General features: G+C 42.2%; 1 protein-coding gene and 1 non-coding gene across 2 annotated transcripts in view; one reads left to right on the top strand and one right to left on the bottom strand.

The window, feature by feature from the left end:
- fer1l4 (fer-1 like family member 4) overlaps positions 1-27,064 on the top strand; it is a 113,288-nt gene that overhangs the window by 12,893 nt on the left and 73,331 nt on the right. The window contains exons 3-16 of the mRNA XM_064969262.1: positions 2,156-2,244; positions 9,541-9,640; positions 9,892-9,986; positions 10,189-10,230; positions 10,460-10,627; positions 10,705-10,765; positions 11,162-11,293; positions 12,182-12,244; positions 14,111-14,195; positions 14,426-14,588; positions 16,345-16,528; positions 19,713-19,899; positions 26,365-26,637; positions 26,827-26,930. Of these exons, the coding sequence (XP_064825334.1) occupies positions 2,156-2,244; positions 9,541-9,640; positions 9,892-9,986; positions 10,189-10,230; positions 10,460-10,627; positions 10,705-10,765; positions 11,162-11,293; positions 12,182-12,244; positions 14,111-14,195; positions 14,426-14,588; positions 16,345-16,528; positions 19,713-19,899; positions 26,365-26,637; positions 26,827-26,930 (1,746 nt within the window). The remainder of the gene's footprint in view (positions 1-2,155; positions 2,245-9,540; positions 9,641-9,891; positions 9,987-10,188; positions 10,231-10,459; positions 10,628-10,704; positions 10,766-11,161; positions 11,294-12,181; positions 12,245-14,110; positions 14,196-14,425; positions 14,589-16,344; positions 16,529-19,712; positions 19,900-26,364; positions 26,638-26,826; positions 26,931-27,064) is intronic.
- Positions 17,252-17,306, bottom strand: LOC135542821 (U7 small nuclear RNA). The gene has a single exon (XR_010456142.1). It is a non-coding gene; the product is annotated as a U7 small nuclear RNA (small nuclear RNA).

The raw sequence follows: 27,064 nt of genomic DNA, 5'->3' as shown, positions 1-27,064 counted from the left end.
GAGACTCTGGCGGCTCAGGACAGACGGGAGACTCTGGCGGCTCAGGACAGACGGGAGACTCTGGCTGCTCAGGACAGACGGGAGACTCTGGCGGCTCAGGACAGACGGGAGACTCTGGCGGCTCAGGACAGACGGGAGACTCTGGCAGCGCTGGAGAGGAGGAAGGCTCTGGCAGCACTGGACAGGCGGGAGCACCTGTAGGGAGAAGACAGAGAGTCAGCCTGGTGCGGGGGGCGCCCACCGGAGGGCTGGTACGTGGAGGTGGCACCGGACAGACCGGACCGTGAAGACGCTCTGGAGCTCTTGAACACCGAGCCTGCCCAACCTTACCTGGTTGAATGCTCCCCGTAGCCAGGCCAGTGCGACGAGATGGAATAGCCCGCACTAGGCTGTGCTGGCGAACCGGGGACACCATGCGTAAGGCTAGTGCCATGTACACCGGCCCAAGGAGACGCACTGGAGACCAAATGCGCTGAGCAGGCTTCATGGCACCTGGCTCGATGCCCACTCAAGCCCGGCCGATATGAGGCGCTAGGATGTACCGCACCGTGCTATGCACATGCACCGGGGACACCGTGCGCTTCACGGCATAACACGGTGCCTGCCCAGTCCCTCTCTCTCTCTGGTAAGAACGGGAAGTTGGCACAGGTCTCCTACCTGCCTTCGCCACACTCCCCGTGTGCCTCCCCCAAGACATTTTTGGGGCTGCCTCTCGGGTATCCAGCCGCGCCGCCCTGCTACCTCCTCATACCACCGCATCCTGGCTTTCGCTGCTTCCAGCTCAGCCTTGGGGCGGCAACATTCTCCAGCCTATGCCCATGGTCCCTTGCCGTCCAGAAGTCCATGAGTCCTGCGATCGCTGCTGCTGCCCGTTACCACGCTGCTTGACGCTTTTGTGGTGGATGTTTCTGTAACGGATATCGCCCTCTTCTGAGGAGGAGGAGTAAGGATCGGACCAAAGCGCAGGGTGGTAAGTGTTCATGATGATGTTTAATGAAACGAACTGAACACTGAAATACAAAACAATAAAGTGAATGAACCAAAACCGAAACAGTACCTCGTGGCCCAAACACTCACACGGAAACAAACACCCACAAACCAAAAGTGAAACCCAGGCTACCTAAGTATGATTCTCAATCAGGGACAACAATTGACAGAACTGAGTCTGTACATAGTCAAAGCTTTCCTTAAGTTTGGGTCAGTCACAGTGGTCAGGTATTCTCTCTGTTTAGGGCCAAATAGCATTCTCGTTTACTCAGTTTTTTTGTTAATTCTTTCCAATGTGTCAAGTAATTATCTTTTTGTTTTCTCATTATTTGGTTGGGTCTAATTGTGTTGCTGTCCTGGAGGTCTGTGGGGTATTTTTGTGTTTGTGAACAGAGCCCCAGAAACAGCTTGCTCTCTCTCTTCTTACTGCTCCAGGTTCTTTGTATAATATTTTATTATCAATGCTATCACTACTTGTAGGTTGGATGAAGCTCAAGGCTCTATTCTTCTCTCTGTGAGTCATCAAGTTCTCATTTACCTTACCGGTAATGGGTGGACATTCTCCACACACAGCAAACACGGGTGCTAAGCTCACAGTGGCACTGGGTGACAAGCATGCACACACAAATACAGACAGAGAGAGAGAGACTGGGGTTAACCTTTCACAAACACAAATTGAAGGTGGTACTGAATCAACATGAGGAGTCTCCATGTCACTCGTAAAGAAGCGTATTCAGTTTCTTGTTTGCATTCGTAGTTGTTGAGGGTTAGTTAGTGGCAGTTATCGACTGCTAATGATCTTTTTGCTAATTATAGATATGTTTGATTGATGCTATTATACAATTTGAACAGACACATGCATGATCCCATTTTATGGTGTTACTGTTTTCCTGAACAGTTTTTTTACAAATGTATCTACAGCGCAACAACAATAAACTAATGCCTGAAAAGTTTTGTAGAAATTCCAATCATGTTGGTCCCTCTTTAGCAAAACTTTAAATATAGATGTCATCGGTGACTTTTAAGCGTTTTGTTTACAAAATACAAAGTTCACTTCAGTCCTTGGATCCTGGAAATGGCAAGCAAATGTGTGATTGATGAGAGAATATCGCCCCCTCACAAATTAATAACAGCTATTCCATACTCTTGAATGTCTCCATTTCTGCAGCACTTCAGGTGGCCAACCTATGGGAAGGTCATCAAGCACGAGGTACTCTCTGTCAGCGTGTACAACTGCAGCAAGGTTTTCAGCAACAGGTTAGTCTACAGATCATATGACGTTACTGTGAAATGCAAGGCCACACATATCAATAGTAGTTTTCTTTTAACATTTTACATTTACATTTAAGTCATTTAGCAGACGCTCTTATCCAGAGCGACTTACAAATTGGTGAATTCACCTTCTGACATCCAGTGGAACAGCCACTTTACAATAGTGCATCTAAATCATTAAGGGGGGTGGTGAGAAGGATTACTTATCCTATCCTAGGTAGTCCTTGAAGAGGTGGGGTTTCAGGTGTCTCCGGAAGGTGGTGATTGACTCCGCTGTCCTGGCGTCGTGAGGGAGTTTGTTCCACCATTGGGGGGCCAGAGCAGCGAACAGTTTTGACTGGGCTGAGCGGGAACTGTACTTCCTCAATGGTAGGGAGGCGAGCAGGCCAGAGGTGGATGAACGCAGTGCCCTTGCTTGGGTGTAGGGCCTGATCAGAGCCTGGAGGTACTGCGGTGCCGTTCCCCTCACAGCTCCGTAGGCAAGCACCATGGTCTTGTAGCGGATGCGAGCTTCAACTGGAAGCCAGTGGAGAGAGCGGAGGAGCGGGGTGACGTGAGAGAACTTGGGAAGGTTGAACACCAGACGGGCTGCGGCGTTCTGGATGAGTTGTAGGGGTTTAATGGCACAGGCAGGGAGCCCAGCCAACAGCGAGTTGCAGTAATCCAGACGGGAGATGACAAGTGCCTGGATTAGGACCTGCGCCGCTTCCTGTGTGAGGCAGGGTCGTACTCTGCGGATGTTGTAGAGCATGAACCTACAGGAACGGGCCACCGCCATGATGTTGGTTGAGAACGACAGGGTGTTGTCCAGGATCACGCCAAGGTTCTTAGCGCTCTGGGAGGAGGACACAATGGAGTTGTCAACCGTGATGGCGAGATCATGGAACGGGCAGTCCTTCCCCGGGAGGAAGAGCAGCTCCGTCTTGCCGAGGTTCAGCTTGAGGTGGTGATCTGTCATCCACACTGATATGTCTGCCAGACATGCAGAGATGCGATTCGCCACCTGGTCATCAGAAGGGGGAAAGGAGAAGATTAATTGTGTGTCGTCTGCATAGCAATGATAGGAGAGACCATGTGAGGTTATGACAGAGCCAAGTGACTTGGTGTATAGCGAGAATAGGAGAGGGCCTAGAACAGAGCCCTGGGGGACACCAGTGGTGAGAGCGCGTGGCGAGGAGACAGATTCTCGCCACGCCACCTGGTAGGAGCGACCTGTCAGGTAGGACGCAATCCAAGCGTGGGCCGCGCCGGAGATGCCCAACTCGGAGAGGGTGGAGAGGAGGATCTGATGGTTCACAGTATCGAAGGCAGCCGATAGGTCTAGAAGTATGAGAGCAGAGGAGAGAGAGTTAGCTTTAGCAGTGCGGAGCGCCTCCGTGATACAGAGAAGAGCAGTCTCAGTTGAATGACTAGTCTTGAAACCTGACTGATTTGGATCAAGAAGGTCATTCTGAGAGAGATAGCGGGAGAGCTGGCCAAGGACGGCACGTTCAAGAGTTTTGGAGAGAAAAGAAAGAAGGGATACTGGTCTGTAGTTGTTGACATCGGAGGGATCGAGTGTAGGTTTTTTCAGAAGGGGTGCAACTCTCGCTCTCTTGAAGACGGAAGGGACGTAGCCAGCGGTCAGGGATGAGTTGATGAGCGAGGTGAGGTAAGGGAGAAGGTCCCCGGAAATGGTCTGGAGAAGAGAGGAGGGGATAGGGTCAAGCGGGCAGGTTGTTGGGCGGCCGGCCGTCACAAGAAGCGAGATTTCATCTGGAGAGAGAGGGGAGAAAGAGGTCAGAGCACAGGGTAGGGCAGTGTGAGCAGAACCAGCGGTGTCGTTTGACTTAGCAAACGAGGATCGGATGTCGTCGACCTTCTTTTCAAAATGGTTGACGAAGTCATCTGCAGAGAGGGAGGAGGGGGGGAGGGGGAGGAGGATTCAGGAGGGAGGAGAAGGTGGCAAAGAGCTTCCTAGGGTTAGAGGCAGATGCTTGGAATTTAGAGTGGTAGAAAGTGGCTTTAGCAGCAGAGACAGAGGAGGAAAATGTAGAGAGGAGGGAGTGAAAGGATGCCAGGTCCGCAGGGAGGCGAGTTTTCCTCCATTTCCGCTCGGCTGCCCGGAGCTCTGTTCTGTGAGCTCGCAATGAGTCATCGAGCCACGGAGCGGGAGGGGAGGACCGAGCCGGCCTGGAGGATAGGGGACATAGAGAGTCAAAGGATGCAGAAAGGGAAGAGAGGAGGGTTGAGGAGGCAGAATCAGGAGAAAGGTTGGAGAAGGTATGAGCAGAGGGAAGAGATGATAGGATGGAAGAGGAGAGAGTAGCGGGGGAGAGAGAGCGAAGGTTGGGACGGCGCGATACCATCCGAGTAGGGGCAGTGTGGGAAGTGTTGGATGAGAGCGAGAGGGAAAAGGATACAAGGTAGTGGTCGGAGACTTGGAGGGGAGTTGCAATGAGGTTAGTGGAAGAACAGCATCTAGTAAAGATGAGGTCGAGCGTATTGCCTGCCTTGTGAGTAGGGGGGGAAGGTGAGAGGGTGAGGTCAAAAGAGGAGAGGAGTGGAAAGAAGGAGGCAGAGAGGAATGAGTCAAAGGTAGACGTGGGGAGGTTAAAGTCGCCCAGGACTGTGAAAGTCGCCCAGTAATTGTTCGATATCTCACGATATCTCTCTTTGGGGTATCGCCACTTCTGTCGAAGATAGACAAGCTGCGCTGCGACCGGGAGAAAAGTTTCTCCAGTATTGGAGAAAAGTTAAAAAAACTGACCCTCCGTTACATTGTGACGTGTCATGCCGTAACGAACAGCACGCATAAAGCAACTCTTTCTGTCTTACAATCTCTCTCCACCAGGTGTAGCACTTCTCTCATCATTTAAAAACGAGATGGACAGTGACGGGGGTAAGGGGGGGATACCTAGACATGTTTTGCGTCATCACTGCAAGCGATCAGGACTCTCAAAGCCACTGTTTACTTCTGAAGATCACTTTAGCACCGCCCTAAAAACCCAATTCAAATTCGACACAAACCTTCAAATAGGTATGTAATGACACATTATATAAACTCTTTATAGTGATTTATTTACATTGTAGAGGCGATAAGGTGATAAGTTGGACAGATCGAGTGAAAAAAAAGCTGTTTCCCCACAAGACATCTCTCCTTCTTACTATCACGCAGTAGTTTTGCTTCTCCACCCGCCATTTTTAAAAAGACACGACGGAGCTCATTGCCTTCCTGAATCATGCAGAAACAGGCAGCGTGGAGGTCTCGACATGGATTTTATTGGAAAGGGGAAAATGGTGCTTTACAATGGTATTGACATTACAGTTGATCTGCAAGTATTGGGAGCTAAAATATGGTCAATTGTACGATGTAAAAAAAGTGAGTGAATTTACGTTACCGCTTCTAGCTAGTCCTACCCACCAATGGTGGAATTGCTATCCAGCTCCCTTATTTAGCGCACCTAGCATTCACTCATTTTGTGCTAACTGCCCTGTCCAACTGGTGCTACAGCCAAAGGGACATGCAAGACCAGAGAAAGACGCCACCCACGTGACTTTCTTCGGCTAGCTCAAGCTAGGCTACTAGCCCACAGGGCAAATGCCAGCTAACTACCTACCAGTTTAACTAACTAACAGCTTAGCTAAAACTAAAACCTCACAGCTAACCTTGTGCTTACTAAACTGACCAACCTCATGGTGATAAGGTCAGAGAAACTCCAAAAGTGAAGGAAGACGCCATCCACGTTTCTTCCCCGCGGCTTAAGCTAGGCTACTAACCCACACAGCTAACGTCAGCTAGCTAGCTGCCATCTAGCAACTGCTAGCTTATCTCTCATATTTATTTCACCAAGCAATTAGTTGCTTTGTGCTTACTAATGGAACCAGTCCCATCACACAGTGATCCGGTCTGACGAGATTACGAAAAACAGGCTAGCTAACTAACCAAGGCAAGCTGTGCCACTGTTAGCTTAAGCTAGGCCAAATGCACGCACGGTTTACCTCTGCTATCACACTGCTAGCTTATCTCTCTTGTATGGGCTAAAGCCCACACGGCTAATGTCAGCTAGCTTACAAAGCTACCAAACTTTCTCCCTGCGATATGGCTACTCTCACCACATGCACAAGTCAACTCTAACAAGGCTAAGGACCCCGCACCTTGTCCGTGCACATGCAGGTCTTTGATTTCAAACAAGGATTCATATCCCCTTTGTATTTCATGTCTGGGGGTTGAGCAGGGCCACGTCTTGTTCGATAACCCTGAATCTTGCTCGCATTGTAGTGTGCTGCTAGAGGAAAAAGTCTACAACTTTTTTTTTACAAAGAGAGTCCCTGTCAAGGGCTGATCTAGTTCGGATATGTATTGAATAAAAGAGCCCAGACTGCTGACAGATAGCTAAATACTGCTAGCTCAGCTAAATTAAACGATGTGTGTTTCCACACTCAAGCCCATGGGTAGGGGCATGTTATTAAAACAGCCCCTGGCTAACACTAGCTGGACTAACATCACAGTTGTCACCAAGCACTGTTTGTACTCCAAGGGCACAGGGCCTTGTTATTTAAATGTAGAGGGTGAATCTCTTGAACACCACCAGAGTGTCGGAGCACACCATCTCTGTCATCAAGCTTGTGGACAGCTCACTGCCAAAAGGGAGAATTGATGCGCATGTGCAGTTCATCCCTGTGCACTATCCACGATTGCAAGGAGATGCAGAGTTCAGTTTGCCATTAAACCACCCATTTTCTACTGGATAAATCTTCCATCCTCATCCAGATCAGCTGGCCCTCTGGGCCTGGCCCGTGAATGGATGAATCTAAATGCGATAGGCCTGCCACTTAAGGTTGTTGCGGGTGCCAGGGCCCCTTCCACATGTTCACTGTATGACAATAAGTGCTGTGTATCTGAAGTGATATGCTTTTTACAAAACAATACAGGAAGAAAACATCCACTTGTATGTCGTTTTATGAAGGGTGTGCATCATTTATGCCCAGTTTAAAGCCTTTAGTCCCGCCATGGGACCCCAAGCCGAATACTTCCAACAGGACAATGACCCTAAGCACACAGCCAAGACAAAGCAGGTGTGACTTCGGGACAAGTCTCAATGTCCTTTAGTGGCCCAGCAAGAGCCCGATTGCACATCTCTGGAAATCCCTAAAAATAGCTGTGCAGTAATGCTTCACATCCAACCTGACAGAGCTTGAGAGGATCTGCACAGAAGAATGGGAGAAACTTCCCAAATACAGGTGTTCCAAGCCTGTAGCGTCATACCCAAGAAGGCTCAAAGCTGTAATCGCTGCCAAAGGTGCTTCAACAAAGTACTGAGTAAAGGGTCTGAATACTAAACGTGATATTTTATTTCTTTATTTATAATAAATGTGCTAAAATGTATAAAAACCTGTTTTTAATTTGTCATTATGAGGTATTGTGTGTAGGCTGATGAGGAAAATATACAATTTAATACATTTTAGAATAAGGCGTTAACATAACAAGTGAAGTGGTCAAGTCAATTTGCGGGGTTATGGGTTAGTCGAGGTATTTGAGGTAATATGTACATGTAAGTAAGTGTAAAGTGACTATGTATACAGTTGAAGTCAGAAGTTTCCATACACTTAGGTTGGACTCATTAAAACTCATTTATCAACAACTCCACAAATTTCTTGTTAACAAACTATAGTTTTGGCAAGTTGGTTATGACATCTACTTTGTGCATGACACAAGTAATTCTTCTAACAATTGTTTACAGACAAATCATTTAACTTATAATTCCCTGTATCACAATTCCAGTGGGTCAGAAGTTTACATACACTAAGTTGACTGTGCCTTTAAACAGCATGGAAAATTCCAGAAAATGATGTCATGGCTTAAGAAGCTTCTGATAGGTTAATGTTTAAATGTATTTGGCTAAGGTGTATGTAAACTTCCGACTTCAACTGCAGATAATAAACAGCGAGTAGAAGCAGTGTAAAAAGAAGGGGGGGGGGAGTCAATGCAAATAGTCCGGATAGCCATTTGATTAGCTGTTCAGTAGTCTATGGCTTCGGGGTAGAAGCTGTTAAGGCGCCTTTTGGACCGAGACTTCATGCTCTTGTACCGCTTGCCATGCGGTAGCGGAGAAAACAGTCTATGACTTGGGTGACCAGAGTTTGAAAAATGTTTGGGCCTTCCTCTGACACCACCTGGTATAGAGGTCCTAAATTGCAGGAAGCTTGGCCCCAGTGATGTACTGGGCCCTATGCAGTACCCTCTGTAGCACTTTGAGGCGGTGATGCAACCAGTCAGGATGCTCTCGATGGTGCAGCTGTATAACTTTTTGACGATCTGAGGACCCATGCCAAATATTTTAAGTCTCCTGAGGGGGAATAGGGGTTGCTGTGCCCTCTTCACTACTGTCTTGGTATGTTTGGACAATGATAGTTTGTTGGTGATGTGGATACCAAGGAATTTGAAACTCTCAACCTGCTCCGCTACAGCCCCGTCGCTGAGAATGGGGGCGTGCTCGGCCCTCCTTTTTCTGTAGTCCGTGATCATTTCCTTTGTCTTGATCACATTGAGGGAGAGGTTGTTGTCCTGGCACCACAGGGACATGTCTCTGACCTCCTCCCTATAGGCTGTCTCAACGGTGTCGGTTATCAGGCCTACCACCGTTGTGTTGTCAGCAAACTTAATGAAGATATTGGAGTCGTGCTTGGCCACGCAGTCATGTGTAAACAAGGAGTACAGCAGTATAGGAAGGGACTAAGCACACACCCCTGTCTATTGTGCTCTAAGCTACAATATTTCATACCAGCCTTGAGAACCGATGGAAAGCGTGAGTGCCTCTCTTTCAAAACTGCTTTGCTACTTGCCCTTACTTCTGCAAATCAAGAAGTGTGTGAGCTGCATGCAGTTCATGACTTGTACCTGCAGGTTACCCTACAGCCGGTCCTACAATTGCTTCAGAATAGAATGCTTTTTACCCGGCTCCTTTTTACCCGGCTCCTTTCTCCTCTCTGGATGAAGAACAGAACAGTTTTTGTCCAGTGCACACTTTACACATCTATATGGACATGAGGAGAGTTTTAAGGAGGAGTAACCAGCTTTTTGTCTCCTCGGCACCTCACACAAGTAAACCTCTCCGCAGTCCAACCTGTCAACCTTACAGTATGTAGAGTTTGTGACCAACCTTTCTTCACTGAGAGGAAAAATAAATCCCAACAAAAGAAAAATGCTGAATTTAATCTATTGTTTAATTCAATTGATATATATAATATGCATATATGGAGGGGTGATCGAACACTGTTTGACCGTGATGTCTCCCTCAGGCTCCTGGGTAAATTAATCATCAGTCTTCAGCATGTGGTGACCTCTGGGAGACTGATACTCCGAGAGCCACTGACAGACAGCAACCACAGCCAGACAAATGTAAGTCAAACACATACCCCAGTTGAGGCTTCTGCAGGGAGGACACCGAGAATGAACCTCCACTTTACTGCGGAATGCATTTTTAAATGTATGATCCTGGTACATATATATATATATATATATATATATATATATATATATATATATATATATATATATATATATGTATATATATAAACACACACACACACACACACGCACACAGGTTTATTTATCTATAAAGGCACTTTTTATATACTTCATATGTTCAGATATACATTGAGCTGGACGTACGATACCACCCTGTGCAAGGTGCTGCCGGTGGATGGGAGGGTGAGGAATTCCTCAATGTGGAAGACAATGATGAGTGAGTGAAAGAATAGTATGTAGAATACTGCCCCATTTCATCCACCATATTTGTCTATATCTGATAACAGATTGCATTCTCACCGACGTTGTTATATTCTTCCTAATGTTGATGAATTAATATATCATTATATTTAAAACAAAAATCTTCAAGTCACATATCAAACTCTCTTCTCATTTTCTCTCCTTTCCCCCTTTCTCAGCTCAGGTCTTTTTATCAGAAACTCAGGTTTTGCTGAACCTAGGTAAGTCCTAGACACTATAATTGAGAGATTATTGAGAAGTGCTCAAATTTGATTGATTGATGCCATTCTGAGATAAGATCACATTCAGTGAACTCCAGTCATATGGAATGTTTCTGTGGACGATTTCTCAAGTGTTCAACATTTTGTTTATTTGTCCAGACACCAGTATTTGTATTTCTTATTGTATTTCATATGACAATGATCCAAATGATGATACTCTGACTCTCAGGTTAAAACAGGGTCTGCGACCCGAGAAACTCGACCGAGAGACCAGGAAATTAGGGCGTGGTCTGGTCAAAACCGGGGACGAGGATGATGAAGACGATGACGAGGATGATGACGATTATGATATATCAGACATGGAGTCTGCCAACATAATGTTCACTGCCCTTTTAAGGTGTTTTTTGTCTCTTGTTTCTGTAGAGGAATTTTTAGTCACGATTATATTTTTATGCTGAGTTGTCTGTGTTTTAGTCGTTGCAGACCTCTTTCAAAGCATGTGCTTGCCGCCACACCTCGAGTACAGAGCTTCCAGGTGAGTGATGAAAGTTATGGAGGAGAAGGCAAATGAAAAGTTTCCCCTAACACCATTATTAAGAGATGCTTATGTCACCCTTTAAAAAGCACTGGTTTATGTAATATTTGACATAGTGGGTTATGTCACATTTGACATTGGTGGTTATGTCACAGTTATGGCACATTTATGAATCCTTGATAGAGCATGACATACAGTTCTAGATGATTTGTGACACAATAATATAGTGATTTTGAAGCCTTTATTAATGCTTGATAAGGCCTTCATGAATTGCACTTAATTTAAAGCGGGACAAAGTTGGGTCCATCTAATCTTTATGATCACACCATTATTTGTCCCATGAAAAACGTAATTTCAAGACCAGCACCTTAAAGTCTCTTTCGTTCTTTCTCTCAGATTAATGTGAATGTATTGGAGGCCCAGAAACTGGTGGGCGTGAACATAAACCCAGCCGTGTACATCAGAGTGGGAGAAGTGAAGAAGAAAACCGCTACACAGAAGTCCACCAACTGTCCATTCTACAATGAGGTGGGCTATTTAACCCTGAGTCTCAGGGGTGTAGAATATATACTCAACACCATTTGTATTTGGACAGTGAAGCTAAAATGTTAAATTTGTCTTTATACTCCAGCATTTTTAATTTGAAATCAAAAATTTCATATGAGGCGACATTTCAGAATGTCACCTTTTATTTGAGGGTTTTTTCATGCATATCTTTTTCACCAGATAATGTTTTGCTCAATAGGAACTGAATGGTGAATAATGTATTTTGTCATTTTGGAGTCACTTTTATTGTAAGTAAGATTAGAAGATTTTTCTGAACACTTCTAAATTAATTTGGATACTAGTGCTACCATGATTATGGATAATCATGAATGAACTGTGAATAGGGATGAGTGAGAAAGTTACATAGGCACAAATTCACCAAATGCTAAACTCCCCTGTCATTATTATTCATGATTCATTCATGATTTTTCTTAATCATGACATTATCAGGATTAATTTGTGTTCAGAAACATCTTATCTACCAAACTTAGAAAGAAAATGACTCCAGTCATTATTCACAGATCAGCTCCTATTGGGAAAAACATAACCTAAAACACAACTAAAACAAATTGCAAATACTTATGACTTCTTCAAATGGGGGGACTAGATAATGCTTTCATTTCTAAACAGTAAAACCGATATGTGTGAAAATACCCTCAAATAATACCCTCGTATGCAACATTTGATCCAAAATCCAAAATGCTGGAGTATAGAGACAAATAAAAAATGTTTACTTCACTGTCCAAATACATATGATGTTGAGTGTAATCGAATAAGATAATTTACTTTATATGTGGTGGTATCCAAGAGACTCTTTACTTAAAGTTTCAATTTCCCACATGTTACTTCAATGTTTCTTTCCTCTCTCAGAACTTCATGTTTGAGTTCCAGGAGACACAAGATGTTCTGTTTGATAAAGTTATTGAGATAACGGTAAGTTGTAAAATTAGTTACTTGTATGTCTCGACTTGACATTTTTGATAATCAGAATTTGATTCAATATACAGTGCCTTGCGAAAGTATTCGGCCCCCTTGAACTTTGCGACCTTTTGCCACATTTCAGGCTTCAAACATAAAGATATAAAACTGTATTTTTTTGTGAAGAATCAACAACAAGTGGGACACAATCATGAAGTGGAATGACATTTATTGGATATTTTAAACTTTTTTAACAAATCAAAAACTGAAAAATTGGGCGTGCCAAATTATTCAGCCCCTTAAGTTAATACTTTGTAGCGCCACCTTTTGCTGCGATTACAGCTGTAAGTCGCTTGGGGTATGTCTCTATCAGTTTTGCACATCGAGAGACTGAAATTTTTTCCCATTCCTCCTTGCAAAACAGCTCGAGCTCAGTGAGGTTGGATGGAGAGCATTTGTGAACAGCAGTTTTCAGTTCTTTCCACAGATTCTCGATTGGATTCAGGCCTGGACTTTGACTCAGGCCTGGACCATTCTAACACCTGGATATGTTTATTTTTGAACCATTCCATTGTAGATTTTGCTTTATGTTTTGGATCATTGTCTTGTTGGAAGACAAATCTCCGTCCCAGTCTCAGGTCTTTTGCAGACTCCATCAGGTTTTCTTCCAGAATGGTCCTGTATTTGGCTCCATCCATTTTCCCATCAATTTTAACCATCTTCCCTGTCCCTGCTGAAGAAAAGCAGGCCCAAACCATGATGCTGCCACAACCATGTTTGACTGTGGGTATGGTGTGGTCAGGGTGATGAGCTGTGTTGCTTTTACGCCAAACATAATGTTTTGCATTGTTGCCAAAAAGTTCAATTTTGGTTTCATCTGACCAGAGCACCTTCTTCCACATGTTTGGTGTGTCTCCCAGGTGGCTTGTGGCAAACCTTAAACGACACTTTTAATGGATATCTTTAAGAAATGGCTTTCTTCTTGCCACTCTTCCATAAAGGCCAGATTTGTGCAATATACGACTGATTGTTGTCCTATGGACAGAGTCTCCCACCTCAGCTGTAGATCTCTGCAGTTCATCCAGAGTGATCATGGGCCTCTTGGCTGCATCTCTGATCAGTCTTCTCCTTGTATGAGCTGAAAGTTTAGAGGGACGGCCAGGTCTTGGTAGATTTGCAGTGTTCTGATACTACTTCCATTTCAATATTATCGCTTGCACAGTGCTCCTTGGGATATTTAAAGCTTGGGAAATCTTTTTGTATCCAAATCCGGCTTTAAACTTCTTCACAACAGTATCTCGGACCTGCCTGTTGTGTTCCTTGTTCTTCATGATGCTCTCTGCGCTTTTAACGGACCTCTGAGACTATCACAGTGCAGGTGCATTTATACGGAGACTTGATTACACACAGGTGGATTGTATTTATCATCATTCGTCATTTAGGTCAACATTGGATCATTCAGAGATCCTCACTGAACTTCTGGAGAGAGTTTGCTGCACTGAAAGTAAAGGGGCTGAATAATTTTGCACGCCCAATTTTTCCGTTTTTAATTTGTTAAAAAAGTTTGAAATATCCAATAAATGTCGTTCCACTTCATGATTGTGTCCCACTTGTTGTTGATTCTTCACAAAAAAATACAGTTTTATATCTTTATGTTTGAAGCCTGAAATGTGGCAAAAGGTCGCAAAGTTCAAGGGGGCCGAATACTTTCGCAAGGCACTGTATATCAGTGTAAAGTGAAAGGAGGTATCTTTGTCCTGCATTTGCACACTGGAACCACAGGATCATGTGGTGTGATACATAATGTCCTGGGCTCACCGGATCAGTTAAGATAATGTAATGTTATCCTTGGATATACTGAGCCTTTGTTTTACCACATAGGTTGTTCACAAAAAGATGCTGGGATTAATGATGACACTTATCGGCACCTTCAAAATTGACATCAGCACTGTGTACAGTCAGCAAGGTAAACAGGATATGACACAAAAACTTGGAATCGTGTATAAAAGGGAAGATAAACTTTGTGGTGCCCTTATAAGACTATGATTTAAAGGTTAAATGGAATAGTCCTTATTCATTGAATATTGGAATTTTAGGGAGTTGGGATAGTTATTCATTTTGACATCACTATTCAATAGAAATATCAGCCATTGTATTTTTTTACTCATAAAGAAGTCTCTCTTTCTGTCGCAACAGAGCACAGGTTCTACCAGAAATGGGCTCCCCTTACTGATCCCAGTGACACCCGGACAGGGATAAAAGGTTTCGTGAAGTGCACCTTGAGTGTTGTGATGAAAGGAGACGCAATGGGAATGCCCAGTTTGTCTCCTTTAGGCAGTCAGAACAATGACATTGAGACGTAAGTCATATGCCTCCTAAGACAAATGACAAAAGACAAAAACATTTTATTAGCCATGGAGACTACTCCTTGGTGGGTGGTGTTTATAACTCACTTTAAGCTAAACTCAGCAAAAAAAAAAACGTCCCGTCACTGTCAACTGCGTTTATTTTCAGCAAACTTAATATGTGTAAATATTTGTATGAACAGAACAAGATTCAACAACTGCGACATAAACTGCACAAGTTCCACAGATGTGACTAACAGAAATGGAATAATGTGTCCCTGAACAAAATCAAAAGTAACAGTCAGTATCTGGTGTGGCCTCCAGCTGCATTAAGTACTGCAGTGCATCTCCTCCTCATGGACTGCACCAGATCTGCCAGTTCTTGCTGTGAGATGTTACCCCACTCAACCACCAAGGCACCTGCAAGTTCCTGGACATTTCTGGGAGGAATGGCCCTAGCACTCACCCTCCGATCCAACAGGTCCCAGACGTACTCAATGGGATTGAGAACTGGGCTGTTCGCTGGCAATGGCAGAACACTGACATTTCTGTCTTGCAGGAAATCACGCACAGAACGAGCAGTATGGCTGGTGGCATTGTCATGCTGGAGGGTCATGTCAGGATGAGCCTGCAGGAAGGGTACCACAAGAGAGAGGAGGATGTCTTCACTGTAATGCACAGCGTTGAGATTGTCTGCAATGACAACAAGCTCAGTCCAATGATGCTGTGACACAATGCCCCAGAACATGACGGACCCTCCACCTCCAAATCGATCCCTCTCCAGAGTACAGGCCTCGGTGTAACGCTCATTCCTTTGACGATAAACGCAAATCCGTCCTTCACCCCTGGTGAGACAAAACCGCGACTCATCAGTGAAGAGCACTTTTTGCCAGTCATGTCTGGTCCAGTGACGTTGGGTTTGTGCCCATAGGCGACGTTGTTGCCGGTGATGTCTTGTGAGGACCTGCCTTACAATAGGCATACAAGCCCTCGGCCCAGCCTCTCTCAGCCTATGACAGTCTGAGCACTGATGGAGGGATTGTGTGTTTCTGGTGTAACTCGGGCAGTTGTTGTTACCATCCTGTACCTGTCCCGCAGGTGTGATGTTCGGATGTACCGATCCTGTGCAGGTGTTGTTACACGTGGTCTGCCACTGCGAGGACGATAAGCTGTCCATCCTGTCTCCCTGTAGCGCTGTCTTAGGCATCTCACAGTTCGGACATTGCAATTTATTGCCCTGGCCACATCTGCAGTACTCCTGCCTCCTTGCAGCATGCCTAAGGCACATTCACGCAGATGAGCAGGGACCGTGGCCATCTTTCTTTTGGTGTTTTTCAGTCAGTAGAAAGGTCTCTTTAGTGTCCTAAGTTTTCATAACTATGACCTTAATTGCCTACCGTCTGTAAGCTGTTAGTGTCTTAACGACCGTTCCACGGGTGCATGTTCATTAATTATTTGTGGTTCATTGAACAAGCAAACAGTGTTTAAACCCTTTACAATGAAGATCTGTGAAGTTATTCAGATAATCTTTGAAAGACAGGGTCCTGAAAAAGTGATATTTCTTTTTTTGCTGTGTTTTTTGCTTGAAATCATTGGCTGATTTCCCGTTTTATTTTTGTTCTGACCCTATTGTTCATTCATTCAACAACAACAAGAATATTGATGCTCACTATTCCTGAATTTGCCTTTCTTAATTGCCTCTGAGGGGATAAGTTAAGTTGTACTGATTTGAATTGAAATTGGGCTATTGTTGCTTTCCTCTCTGTGTAGGAACCTGCTCTTGCCCAAGAGAATGCCAATGGAGAGGCCCTGGGCTAAGTTCCTGGTGAAGATCTACAAGGCAGAAGGTTTACCCAGTATGAGCGCGGGCTTCCTGGGTAGCTTCTCTAAGATGATGGGGGACAAGAAGGTCTTCATTGACCCTTATGTGCAGGTCACATTCGCAGGCCAACAGGTACAGGTGCAGGTTCTTTTAATGTTGAATAACAAGGCTTTGATTAACTCCATTTTAATTCAGTTAATTCAGGAAGTAAACTGAAATTCTAATTCCATATTTGTGATGAGGAAAATTTACTTCCTGAATTGACTGAATTTAAATGGAATTGACCCGAATCTGTTGGATATATGCTAGAAATAAGGTATATCAAACCGATTTCGATCGCATTCATATAACAAATAGTCTATTAAATGGTTTAGTTGGTTTTGTGTATTCAGTCGTTAGTGCAGGGTTTTCTTTGTTGTGCCAGTTCACATGACAAAATACTGTAGTATACAATTATTATTTTTTAACCTTTATTTAACCAGGGAGTCATGGTAGTGTTTTTGGTAACTTTACTGTAGTATAAATAAATAAAATAAAACTGCAAAGTATACTATAGTAATTAATGTAGTGTTTTTGTAGTGTACTGTAGTAATTACAGATAACAGTTAACTATAGTATAAATAATAAATAAATAAAATAAATCACTGTAGTATATACTATAGTGTAATGTAATGTTTTGTAGTATACTGTACTATTTACATTTAACATTTAACAGTTAACTATAGTATAAATAATACAATAAATAAATAAAAGAACTGTAGTATATACTATAGTGTAATGTAGTGTTTTTGCGGACTGTAGTATACTGTAGTATTTACTGCAGTGTTTTTGTTTTATTATATGTGACATGGAAGTGGAGGCTTTCTCCTTCAGGAAACCTACTGGAGAAATACTAAAATAGCTAATTTTAGTAGGTTATGGACATTACTGTAGTAATCTTTCTACTGTGATTTTTTGTGTGTGGAAATTCTACAATATACTGCAACATTCTATAGTTTTTATTTTTGTATTTTTTATTTAACCTTTATTTTGACAGGGTGTCAATTTTTTATTACATTTTTTTTATTGAACTAGGCAAGTCAATTAAGAACAAATTCTTATTTACAATGACAGCCTAGGAACAGTTAACTGCCTTGTTCAGGGGCAGAACAGCAGATGTTTACCTTGTCAGCTCAGGGATTCGATCTAGCAGCCTTTCGGTAACTGGCCCAACGCTCTAAGCACTAGGCTGTCTCCTGTCTAACAATCTCCTGTGATAAAACGGCAGCCAAGTGTTTACGATTAAAAGCAGCTGCACTTTGATAAATAGTATCACCATAATCAAGAACAGGTAGAAAGATTGACTGAATAATCTGCTTCCTACTGCTTAGAAAGAGACCAGATCTGTTTCTGTAAAAAAAACAAAAAGCCACTTTAAATATTAGTTTCTAAACAAGGTCAGACGTAAGTTTTTTTTAAACAATAAATCATTGTCATTCTACATACCAAGGCATTTGTATGCAGGGACTCGTTCGATTAAAGAACCATCCGATGAGTAAAGATGTAATCCAGCTGAATCTTACATGAACTTGAAAACAACATATTTGTTTTGCACGTATTAAGTACGAGTTTTAAATCAGTAAGGACTTCCTGCACAACTGAAAAATCAGACTGTAGTCTTGTCACAGCCAGGTCAGCAGTTAGGGAAATTGCGTACATAATAGTGTCATCTGCATATAGATTAAATTACATTTTGATTGCATTCCAATAGCATTTATATAAAAAATGAAAAGAAGAAGTCCTAGTTTCAACCCCACGAAACACCTTTACTTACTTCAAGAAATTTGGACTTAAAGGAAGATTCCACTCAAAACGATCTTCTGGAATTTGTTTCATTAGACCATTGTTGACATAGTCCCAAAATGTTTTGCTTGTCAGCAATCAAGTTTTCAAAAGAAATAGAAAAAGATTGTTTTTGGGTGGAGTTTTCCTTTAACCCCATCAATCACGATGGCGTGAGTTCTGTCACTAAGATAATCATGAAACCATGAACAGGCATCAGAGCTCAGGCCTATCGAGGACAACTTATTTAATAAAAATGTTCAATAGTATCAAAAGATTTTGACAGGTCCACAAAAAAAGCAGCACATTTCATTTTAGTGTCTAAAGCATTGACAAGATAATTAGCAACTAAAGTGATTGCTGTAATAGTGCTATGCCTAATACCTAAACCATGATTGGTTTACATTCAAGATACATTTCTCAGTTAGAAAAGAGAAAAGTTGTTAATTTACCAATGATTCAAGAATCTTAGCTAGACAACAAAGCCTTGAAATGGGGCTATAATTAGGGCCCTGAGTGGCGCAGCAGTCTAAGGCACTGTATCTCAGTGCTAGAGGCGTCACTATAGACCCTGGTTCAATTCCAGGTTGTATCACAACCGGACATGATTGGGAGTCCCATAGGGCTGCGCACAATTGGCCCAGCGTCGTCCGGATTAGGGTTTGGCCGGGGTAGGTTTTCAATGTAAATAAGAATTTGTTCTTAACTGGCCTGCCTAATTAAACATAAAGGAGTCTCAGCACAAGAGCTGATTTTTCTATACTTTTGGAATATTTCCTGATAACAATGTTAAACAAAAAAAATTGGTTATTGAGCCAACATTGATGGGCGTTGCACACTTAACCAGACCAGGATCCAATTTGTCAATAGTAAGTGCTACACATGAACGAGGGACACTACAGTGTGTAGTATAGTATTCTACTCTATACTACATACTTCTCTAGTAAGTACAGCAGTATTATAGAGTAAATTGTAATATTTTTTAATATGGGATGTCTCTTCCTTATTTTTCATCTCACCTCTACCCGCCTGGTCTCATACAAGCCATCTATGTCCTCCCTGTGATATTCTTTTGTTTCTATGCCTCAACTCCCAACAACACTCACTCTTACAATACACCCACTATTTGTTTACTGGGCTGTGGTCCCTTTATTTGTACAGTACACTCTGTCTTTCCTGGTAAGGTAATGGCAAACACACCACTGTTTCCAAACAAATGGAGTGTGTCACTGTGGCTGCCTTGTCACCTCATTCACATCACAGCACAACCCTATATTTCCTTTACTGCATTCCTTCTCTTGATGTACTGTAAGACTAGGGATAGGATTACAATAGCACTTAACCGCTCTCCGGCTTTTGGGAGTTTGTTAAATCAAATAATTAACCTTTATCTAAAATACAATTAGCCTGATTTTTATAATTTAACTGTAAGTCCTACAGTATGTGAATTTATCAATGGACTGCTTCAATTGATAAATACTGCTTTTTATTAAAGGGTGAGACATCAGTGGAGTCCAACACCAACACTCCTGAGTGGAATGAGCAGATCTCTTTCATCGAGCAGTTTCCTCCCCTTGCCCGGCGAATCAAAGTGCAGATCCTGGATGATGCCAACATTGGCGATGTGGCAGTGGGGACACACTTTCTTGACATGCAGCAAATCTCCAACCCCAACAGAAATGGTAGCATCTGCAGCAGAAGACCTAAACTCTCCCTTTAGCAGACTACTATCGACATAGCTTCTGACCACAAGTTGGATCCTGACCACAACTAGGATCTTAATGGGACTTTGGGCTTCGATGGATCCTAGTTGCGTGAGGTTCCAGTGCCTGCCGTCTTAAATCAATACAGGCCTAAAGTGTGAACGGTTTCATCCCCCCAAAAATCCCTTCAACAAAGGCATATCCATAATCTCTAGGAACAATACTTACCACCAGGCAGTTTTAAGTTGTCAAGGCTTGAAAATCAGTTCAGTTCGCTACCCAAACCAGATCAAACCAGAAATATCTGGTTTCAAGTGGCCAAGTCACGTCATGTGATCTGCTACTGCGGTTAGTGGACGCACTGGGAATTAGACATGAGATCTGATTACATCAGTGAAAAGGTTACGACTTTAGCTTTTCTTCTATGTACTGTAATTCCTGTAATACGAAAAATGAAGCCATGGCTCGTTGTACAACCCCTACACCTATGGGAACCGTGAATGTTTAGAGGGCCACCATTCGTTAAAAGATATAACTTTTTTCCCTCTTAAAAAAATCTACAATCCTTTTAGAATGATGATTTACCCTTTGCTAAGCGGCGCCCCAGAATTTTTTTTTATTTTTTTATTTCACCTTTATTTAACCAGGTAGGCTAGTTGAGAACAAGTTCTCATTTACAACTGCGACCTGGCCAAGATAAAGCATAGCAGTGTGAACAGACAACACAGAGTTACACATGGAGTAAACAATTAACAAGTCAATAACACAGTAGAAAAAAAGGGGAGTCTATATACAATGTGTGCAAAAGGCATGAGGAGGTAGGCAAATAATTACAATATTGCAGATTAACACTGGAATGATAAATGATCATGTACAGGTAGAGATATTGGTGTGCAAAAGAGCAGAAAAGTAAATAAATAAAAACTGTGGGGATGAGGTAGGTGAAAATGGGTGGGCTATTTACCAATAGATTCTGTACAGCTTTGAGGCAACCAATCAACTGTTGTTGAGTCTGACACCTTGGACAAGCATACATTTTAAACGCATGGAAGCCATTGAGGGCATTGCAAGCATTGATACATTTTCATCCAAAAACGAATTGTTTAAATGGCTAAATAATAAAACAGTGCACCAGGGGTACATGCTATTGGGATTCCTGAAAAACAGAGCCTGTTGATGGAATATTTTTTAGAATCCGAAATTATACTTTTGTTACATCGTTAGCTAGCTTTCAGTCTTATTGACCACCCAATGTTGCTAACACTAGCTAGCTAGCCAGTTAATATAACTTATTTAAAAAAAATGTAAATTAGCTAAGTTATTCATGTTATGAATACAACTCTTATCTGCTGTCGATATATTAGGATACGATTTGAGAGGCCCAGTTAGCTCCAAAAGTGGTTAGTAACTTTGGCTGCATGCAGACAGTGCATTCAGAGCCATCCAGTGGCTAGCCACACTACAACCTGCAATTAAAGTCCTTCATTTAAAATCCACGCGTACATCAATCTAAGTAACATTTAAAAAAATCCCAATCAAAATCTGTCAGTTTAAGCTATAGATGTCAGGGTTTTTCCATTGGCAATCCACCGCATCCGCCTATGTCTTCCTTGCGCCTGCGGTGGAAGGTGGCTGAGCTACAGCAGTGATTGTCAGACCATGAGACATCCCGAAAATCGGTCTTCTCACAAAAACGTCCTTAACATCCGAACGGATTTGGCTCTACGAACCACACAAGTGTCACAAGACTCATCTGAAGGTAACACATACAAAGGAATGACATTATGGAGGTAAATATGGGGTTAAATATGTTTCCAAAAAAGCAAAAATATTACCTGAACTTTCTTAGATCTCCTAGATATAGGACACTTCAAACCCTTATTTCGTATTATTATTTTTTCCCCATTTATGAATGTGCTATTCAATATGTTTCTATGGGCCACAGTAGTAAAGAGCCAAATTCAATATTTTATCAAATATTTTTGTTTAATACCTAAAGGGGTCCTAAAATTCTAAATCAAATAGCTAAATGATCCATGGTATGGCCAACTTTAAAACAATTCCATACTGTATGTTAGCTTAGTACCCCACCCCTCCTCCAACGGCTTATACTTTTAGTGGTTTTAACCAGGATCCCATGAAGCAATTGTAATGACAGTCCACCACAACATATCCGAGAGTCTCCTGATTATCCGAGAGTCTCCTGAAGGGGTAGTGTTTAATTTAATTGTGTATTAAAACACAGTTTGAGATCAATGGGATTTTGCCAGTGGTTCATATGGGGATATGGGCTTCCCGGGATAATGTTGACCGAGGTTGCAACAGTAACCAAGGTGACCGGGCCTTAGAGAATGGTACATATTGTAAAATTGCAATTCGTAACATATTGTTCCAATTGAACTTCGTAATATATCGTACAAATTGTAATTCATAACATGTCATATGAAATGGTTGATGGACAATGAATACATTGTATTTAAGTCAGACATTCCAACCTGTCTATTTATGCCATAGATTTACTTTTACTATGTTACATTTACCCCTGAGTCCAGGTTGGTATTTCAGTCAGACATTTCAACCTGTCTCATTATGAAAATATATACAGTACCAGTAAAAAGTTTAGACACACCTACTCATCCCAGGATTTTTCTTTATTATTCTTTTTACTATTTTCTACATTGTAGAATAATAGTGAAGACATCAAAACTATGAACTAACACATATGGAATCATGTAGTAACACAAAAGTGTGAAACAAATCAAAATATATTTTATATTTGAGATTCTTCAAAGTAGCCACCCTTTGCCTTAATGACAGCTTTACACACTCTTGGCATTCTCTCAACCAGCTTCATGAGGAATGCTTTTCCAACAGTCTTGAAGGAGTTCCCACATATGCTGAGCACTTGTTTGCTGCTTTTCGTTCACTCTGCAGTCCAACTCATCCCAAATCATCTGATTTGTTTTGAGGTCGGATGATTGTGAAGGCCAGGTCATCTGATGCAGCCCCTCCATCACTCTCTTTCTTGGTCAAATAGCCCTTACACAGCACGGAGGTGGGTTGGGTCATTGTCCTGTTGAAAAAACAACAACAAATGAAAGTCCGACTAAGAGCAAACCAGATGGGATGGTGTATTGCTACAGAATGATGTTGTAGCCATGCTGGTTAAGTGTACCTTGAATTGTAAACAAATCACACAGTGTCATCAGCAATGCACCCCCAAACCTTCACACCTCCTCCTCCATGCCTCACGGTGCGAACCACACAGGCAGAGATCATCTGTTCATCTACTCTGCATCTCACAAAGACGCGGCGGTTGGAACCAAAATCCTCAAATTTAGAATCATCAGACCAAACGACAGAATTCCACCGGTATAATGTCCATTGCTCATGTTTCTTGGCCCAAGCAAGTCTCTTCTTCTTATTGGTGTCCTTTATTAGTTGTTTCTTTGCAGCAATTCGACCATGAAGGCCTGCTTCACGCAATCTCTGAACAGTTGATGTTGAGATGTGTCTGTTACTTGAAATCTGTGAAGCATTTATTTTGACTGCAGTCGGAGGTGCAGTTAACTCTAATGAACTTATCCTCTGCAGTAGAGGTAACTCTGGGTCTTCCCAGAGCCAGTTTCTTCATAGCGCTTTGTTTTCTTTTAAACTGCACAAAGTTCTTGAAATTATCCGTATTGACTGAACTTTATATGTTAAAGTAATGATGGACTGTCGTTTCTCTTTGCATATTTGAGCTGTTCTTGCCATAATATGGACTTGGTCTTTAACCAAATAGGACTATCATCTGTATACCACCCCGACCTTGTCACAACACAACTGATTGGCTCAAACGCATGAAGGAGGAAAGAAATTCCACAAATTAAGTTTTAACAAGGCACACCTGTTCATTGAAATGCACTCCAAGTGACTATCCCATGAAGCTGGTTGAGAGAATGACAAGAGTGTGCAAAGCTGGACATCAAAGCAAAGGGTGGCTACTTTGACGAATCTGAAATATAAAATATATTTTGATTTGTTTAACACTTTTTTGGTTACTACATGATTCCATATATGTTATTCCATAGTTTACTATGTTACCTAACCCTGAGTCCAGGTTGAAATTCCAGCACAATTTGGAGAGGACAGTTAGCTGTCCTAACTTCCTAACTTCTTACAAAAAGTGAACTTCTGACTAAGAGCTACCAAAGTAAGTACATTTTAGACTGAAAGACAAGTTAATTTTGTCAAACTTGTGAGGCTCTCCATGCTCAGTAGTTGCTCATTCAACATATTTGCTGCTACTTTACTCAATTTTGAACGTCCCCATTCCTAACTGTTACATTCCCTGAGACCAACCAGAAATATTTCCTTGGCTAAATATTCCCAGATTTTCATAAAACAGCCACACGTGGTCTCTCGTTTCTGTATCACCACATTTTGCGCAAGGCAAGATATTAGTACTTGGTGCTCATCAATTAGCTTGTTTGGTGCAGTAGGAGCAGGGGTGTAGTGCTGCAGGGGTGTAATGCTGCTGGAGCGCACTGCATCCTCACAATGGTGCTCATTTAGTAAAGTTAGATCAAAGCTGAATCAATGTCTTGGAAGTTCACATAATCATTATTAGTATTCTACATAACAGAAACAGATATAATAGCATAGCCTTACTGTTACATCAAAAACACCACCTCATTTCTAATAATATTTTAGGATGGTTAGCCGAATAGTCAAAAAATGATTGGTGTGCGTCCAAAACTCAGTAGCGTGCGCCGCTAGGCAGAATGTGCTTCAAATTAAACAACATACATAAAGGCTATATAGTTTGTTAACACCATCTGCTCTAATTGGTTTACAAAACAGTAATTCAAGAAGATCTAAATACATTTTCCCATAAAAATTATTGAGATCAAATGATTGGCATGCAGATGTAGTTTGGATGTTTCACAGCAAAACGTGAAGAATTATCATTTTGAAATTTGGTATGCCTTATTTGGGGTTTGAGGGTGTCTATTATTTAAAAAAAATGATTTACTATGTTTGGGCATAGGCAGACGTTGCAATATATGTCTGCATTTTATGCATCTTCCAAAGGGGGTGTGCTGCGTCTGAAAATGATTCATGTTGGATACACGATTTGGGTATTTTTTAAATGTGGTCACCCTAAATTAGTGAGATATTTTATTTAAAACCTAGACTTTCAAATATTTTATTCCCCAACGTGGGGACAAAATAACAAAATATATTTTTTAAATAAAATGTAAAAAAAAGAAGCTTTTCTTTGCCTGCTGTTGCTCTGGCTCTGTAATAGTCAAGTTGTGGGTGACACTTGTATCAGAATCCCACAGTTCTTACCTTTCTAACAGTACTAAGCATGTTTTGATACAACTTCTATAATCTAAATGTATCTAATTAGTCAGAGTTTAACATGTTGCCTGGTGGTAAGTATTGTTCTTGGAGATTATGAATATGCCTTTGTTGACAGGAAAGGTTTTTGGGGTGAAACGGTATACTTTAGGTCTGCATTGATTTCAGACGCCAGGCACTGGAGCCTCGCACAACTATGATACATCTAAGCTCAATGTCTTGTCAAGATCCATGTTGCGGTCCAAAGCTACTATCGACAGAATGATACAGGTTTTTCTTGGGGGAAGGGATTCACTATAAAAATATAGGAATTGTCTTAAGTAATACCTTATAATAACTTCTTTATAATGCACATTTATATTGTATTATGCATAATGCTATGCATGCACAACACGGGTGTTTATAACTGGTGATAAAGATGTATCATCAGGGGTGGAAATGGAAAAAAAATACTCTGGGAACCAATTCTTACGAATCAAAATTATTTCACTAATTGAATTCAATGTAAAATGGCCATTTATTTTTGCATGACAAAAGGATTTCCCTGGGTTCTCCCTGGGATTTCACTCCAGGAACCCGGTTCCCCCCCCATTTCCACCCATGTACAGTGGGGCAAGAAAGTATTTAGTCAGCCACCAATTGTGCAAGTTCTCCCACTTAAAAAGATGAGAGAGGCCTGTAATTTTCATCATAGGTACACTTCAACTATGACAGACAAAATGAGAAAAAAACATCCAGAAAATCACATTGTAGGATTTTTTATGAATTCACATTCCACCCTCTTCGTCAACAAATATGTATTACAATGTTAATTAGGCAACATTTTGCCTCTTCATAATGCTGTATGATATAATTACATTACAGTATTATTATGCTGTGTATTATATTGCATTATGCATAGCTCATAACATTAATGCACTTATAATGCATTATGGAGATGGTATTTGTAGGAGGTGTTACCGTCTTTGGTCCTGTCTATTACAAATTTGATGTAAACATCCATCTGTCAATTATACTGTATCTCTCAGTAATGACATTATCCTTCCCCTCTCTCTGGTGTGGTCTCCCTGGGTTCATCCTTTCCATCCTCTCCAGGGTTCAACCCTACCTTTGGCCCGTCCTGGATCAACCTGTATGGCTCCCCCCAGAACTCTGCCCTGGGCGACATCCACCAGGTTCTGAACGAAGGTCTGAGCGAGGGCATCTTCTACCGGGGACGCATGCTGCTGTCCCTCAGTGTGGAGGTTTACTCCTCCCCCAACAATGCTGCCGTGGAGAACAGCAAGGCCACAGCCGGTGCCAGGAGCGCCCTTGGCAAGCTCTCCCTCAAGAAGAAGAGCCGGAAGTCCAAGGAAAAGAAGCAAGAAGGTAGCAAACAGTTATTGTACAAGTTACAATGGGTGTTGTATTTTGGATTGCAGTGTAGTATGTTGTTAGTTGATCTGTGCAATGTTGTTTTATGGTATAGTGCAGTGCCATCAGTTAAAGGCTAAGTATAGGAAGGGATAGGTTGTTCTGTGAGCTTTGGTGATTTGTTGTTGTTGGTGTGATGTGTAGCAGCACCAGGCCCTAGTGGGCCTACAGAGGAGTCTGAGGAAGCAGGTACAGAGGTACCCGGGGCTGTGACTGTGGAGGTGGAGGAGATTCATCCCTTGCCTGAGGTCAGCATCGCCTACATCCCCCAGAAACCTAACACGATAATAAACCCACGCTGACATACCATTTGCTGCATTATTACTGCCTGATTGTTTAAGTTTGAGTATTTAAGACCCCTCTTCTTGTGTTCTTTTTACAA

Source organism: Oncorhynchus masou, chromosome 6 (assembly GCF_036934945.1).
Source record: "Oncorhynchus masou masou isolate Uvic2021 chromosome 6, UVic_Omas_1.1, whole genome shotgun sequence".
NCBI lineage: Eukaryota > Metazoa > Chordata > Actinopteri > Salmoniformes > Salmonidae > Oncorhynchus > Oncorhynchus masou.
This window is presented reverse-complemented; position numbering and strand designations above follow the sequence as displayed.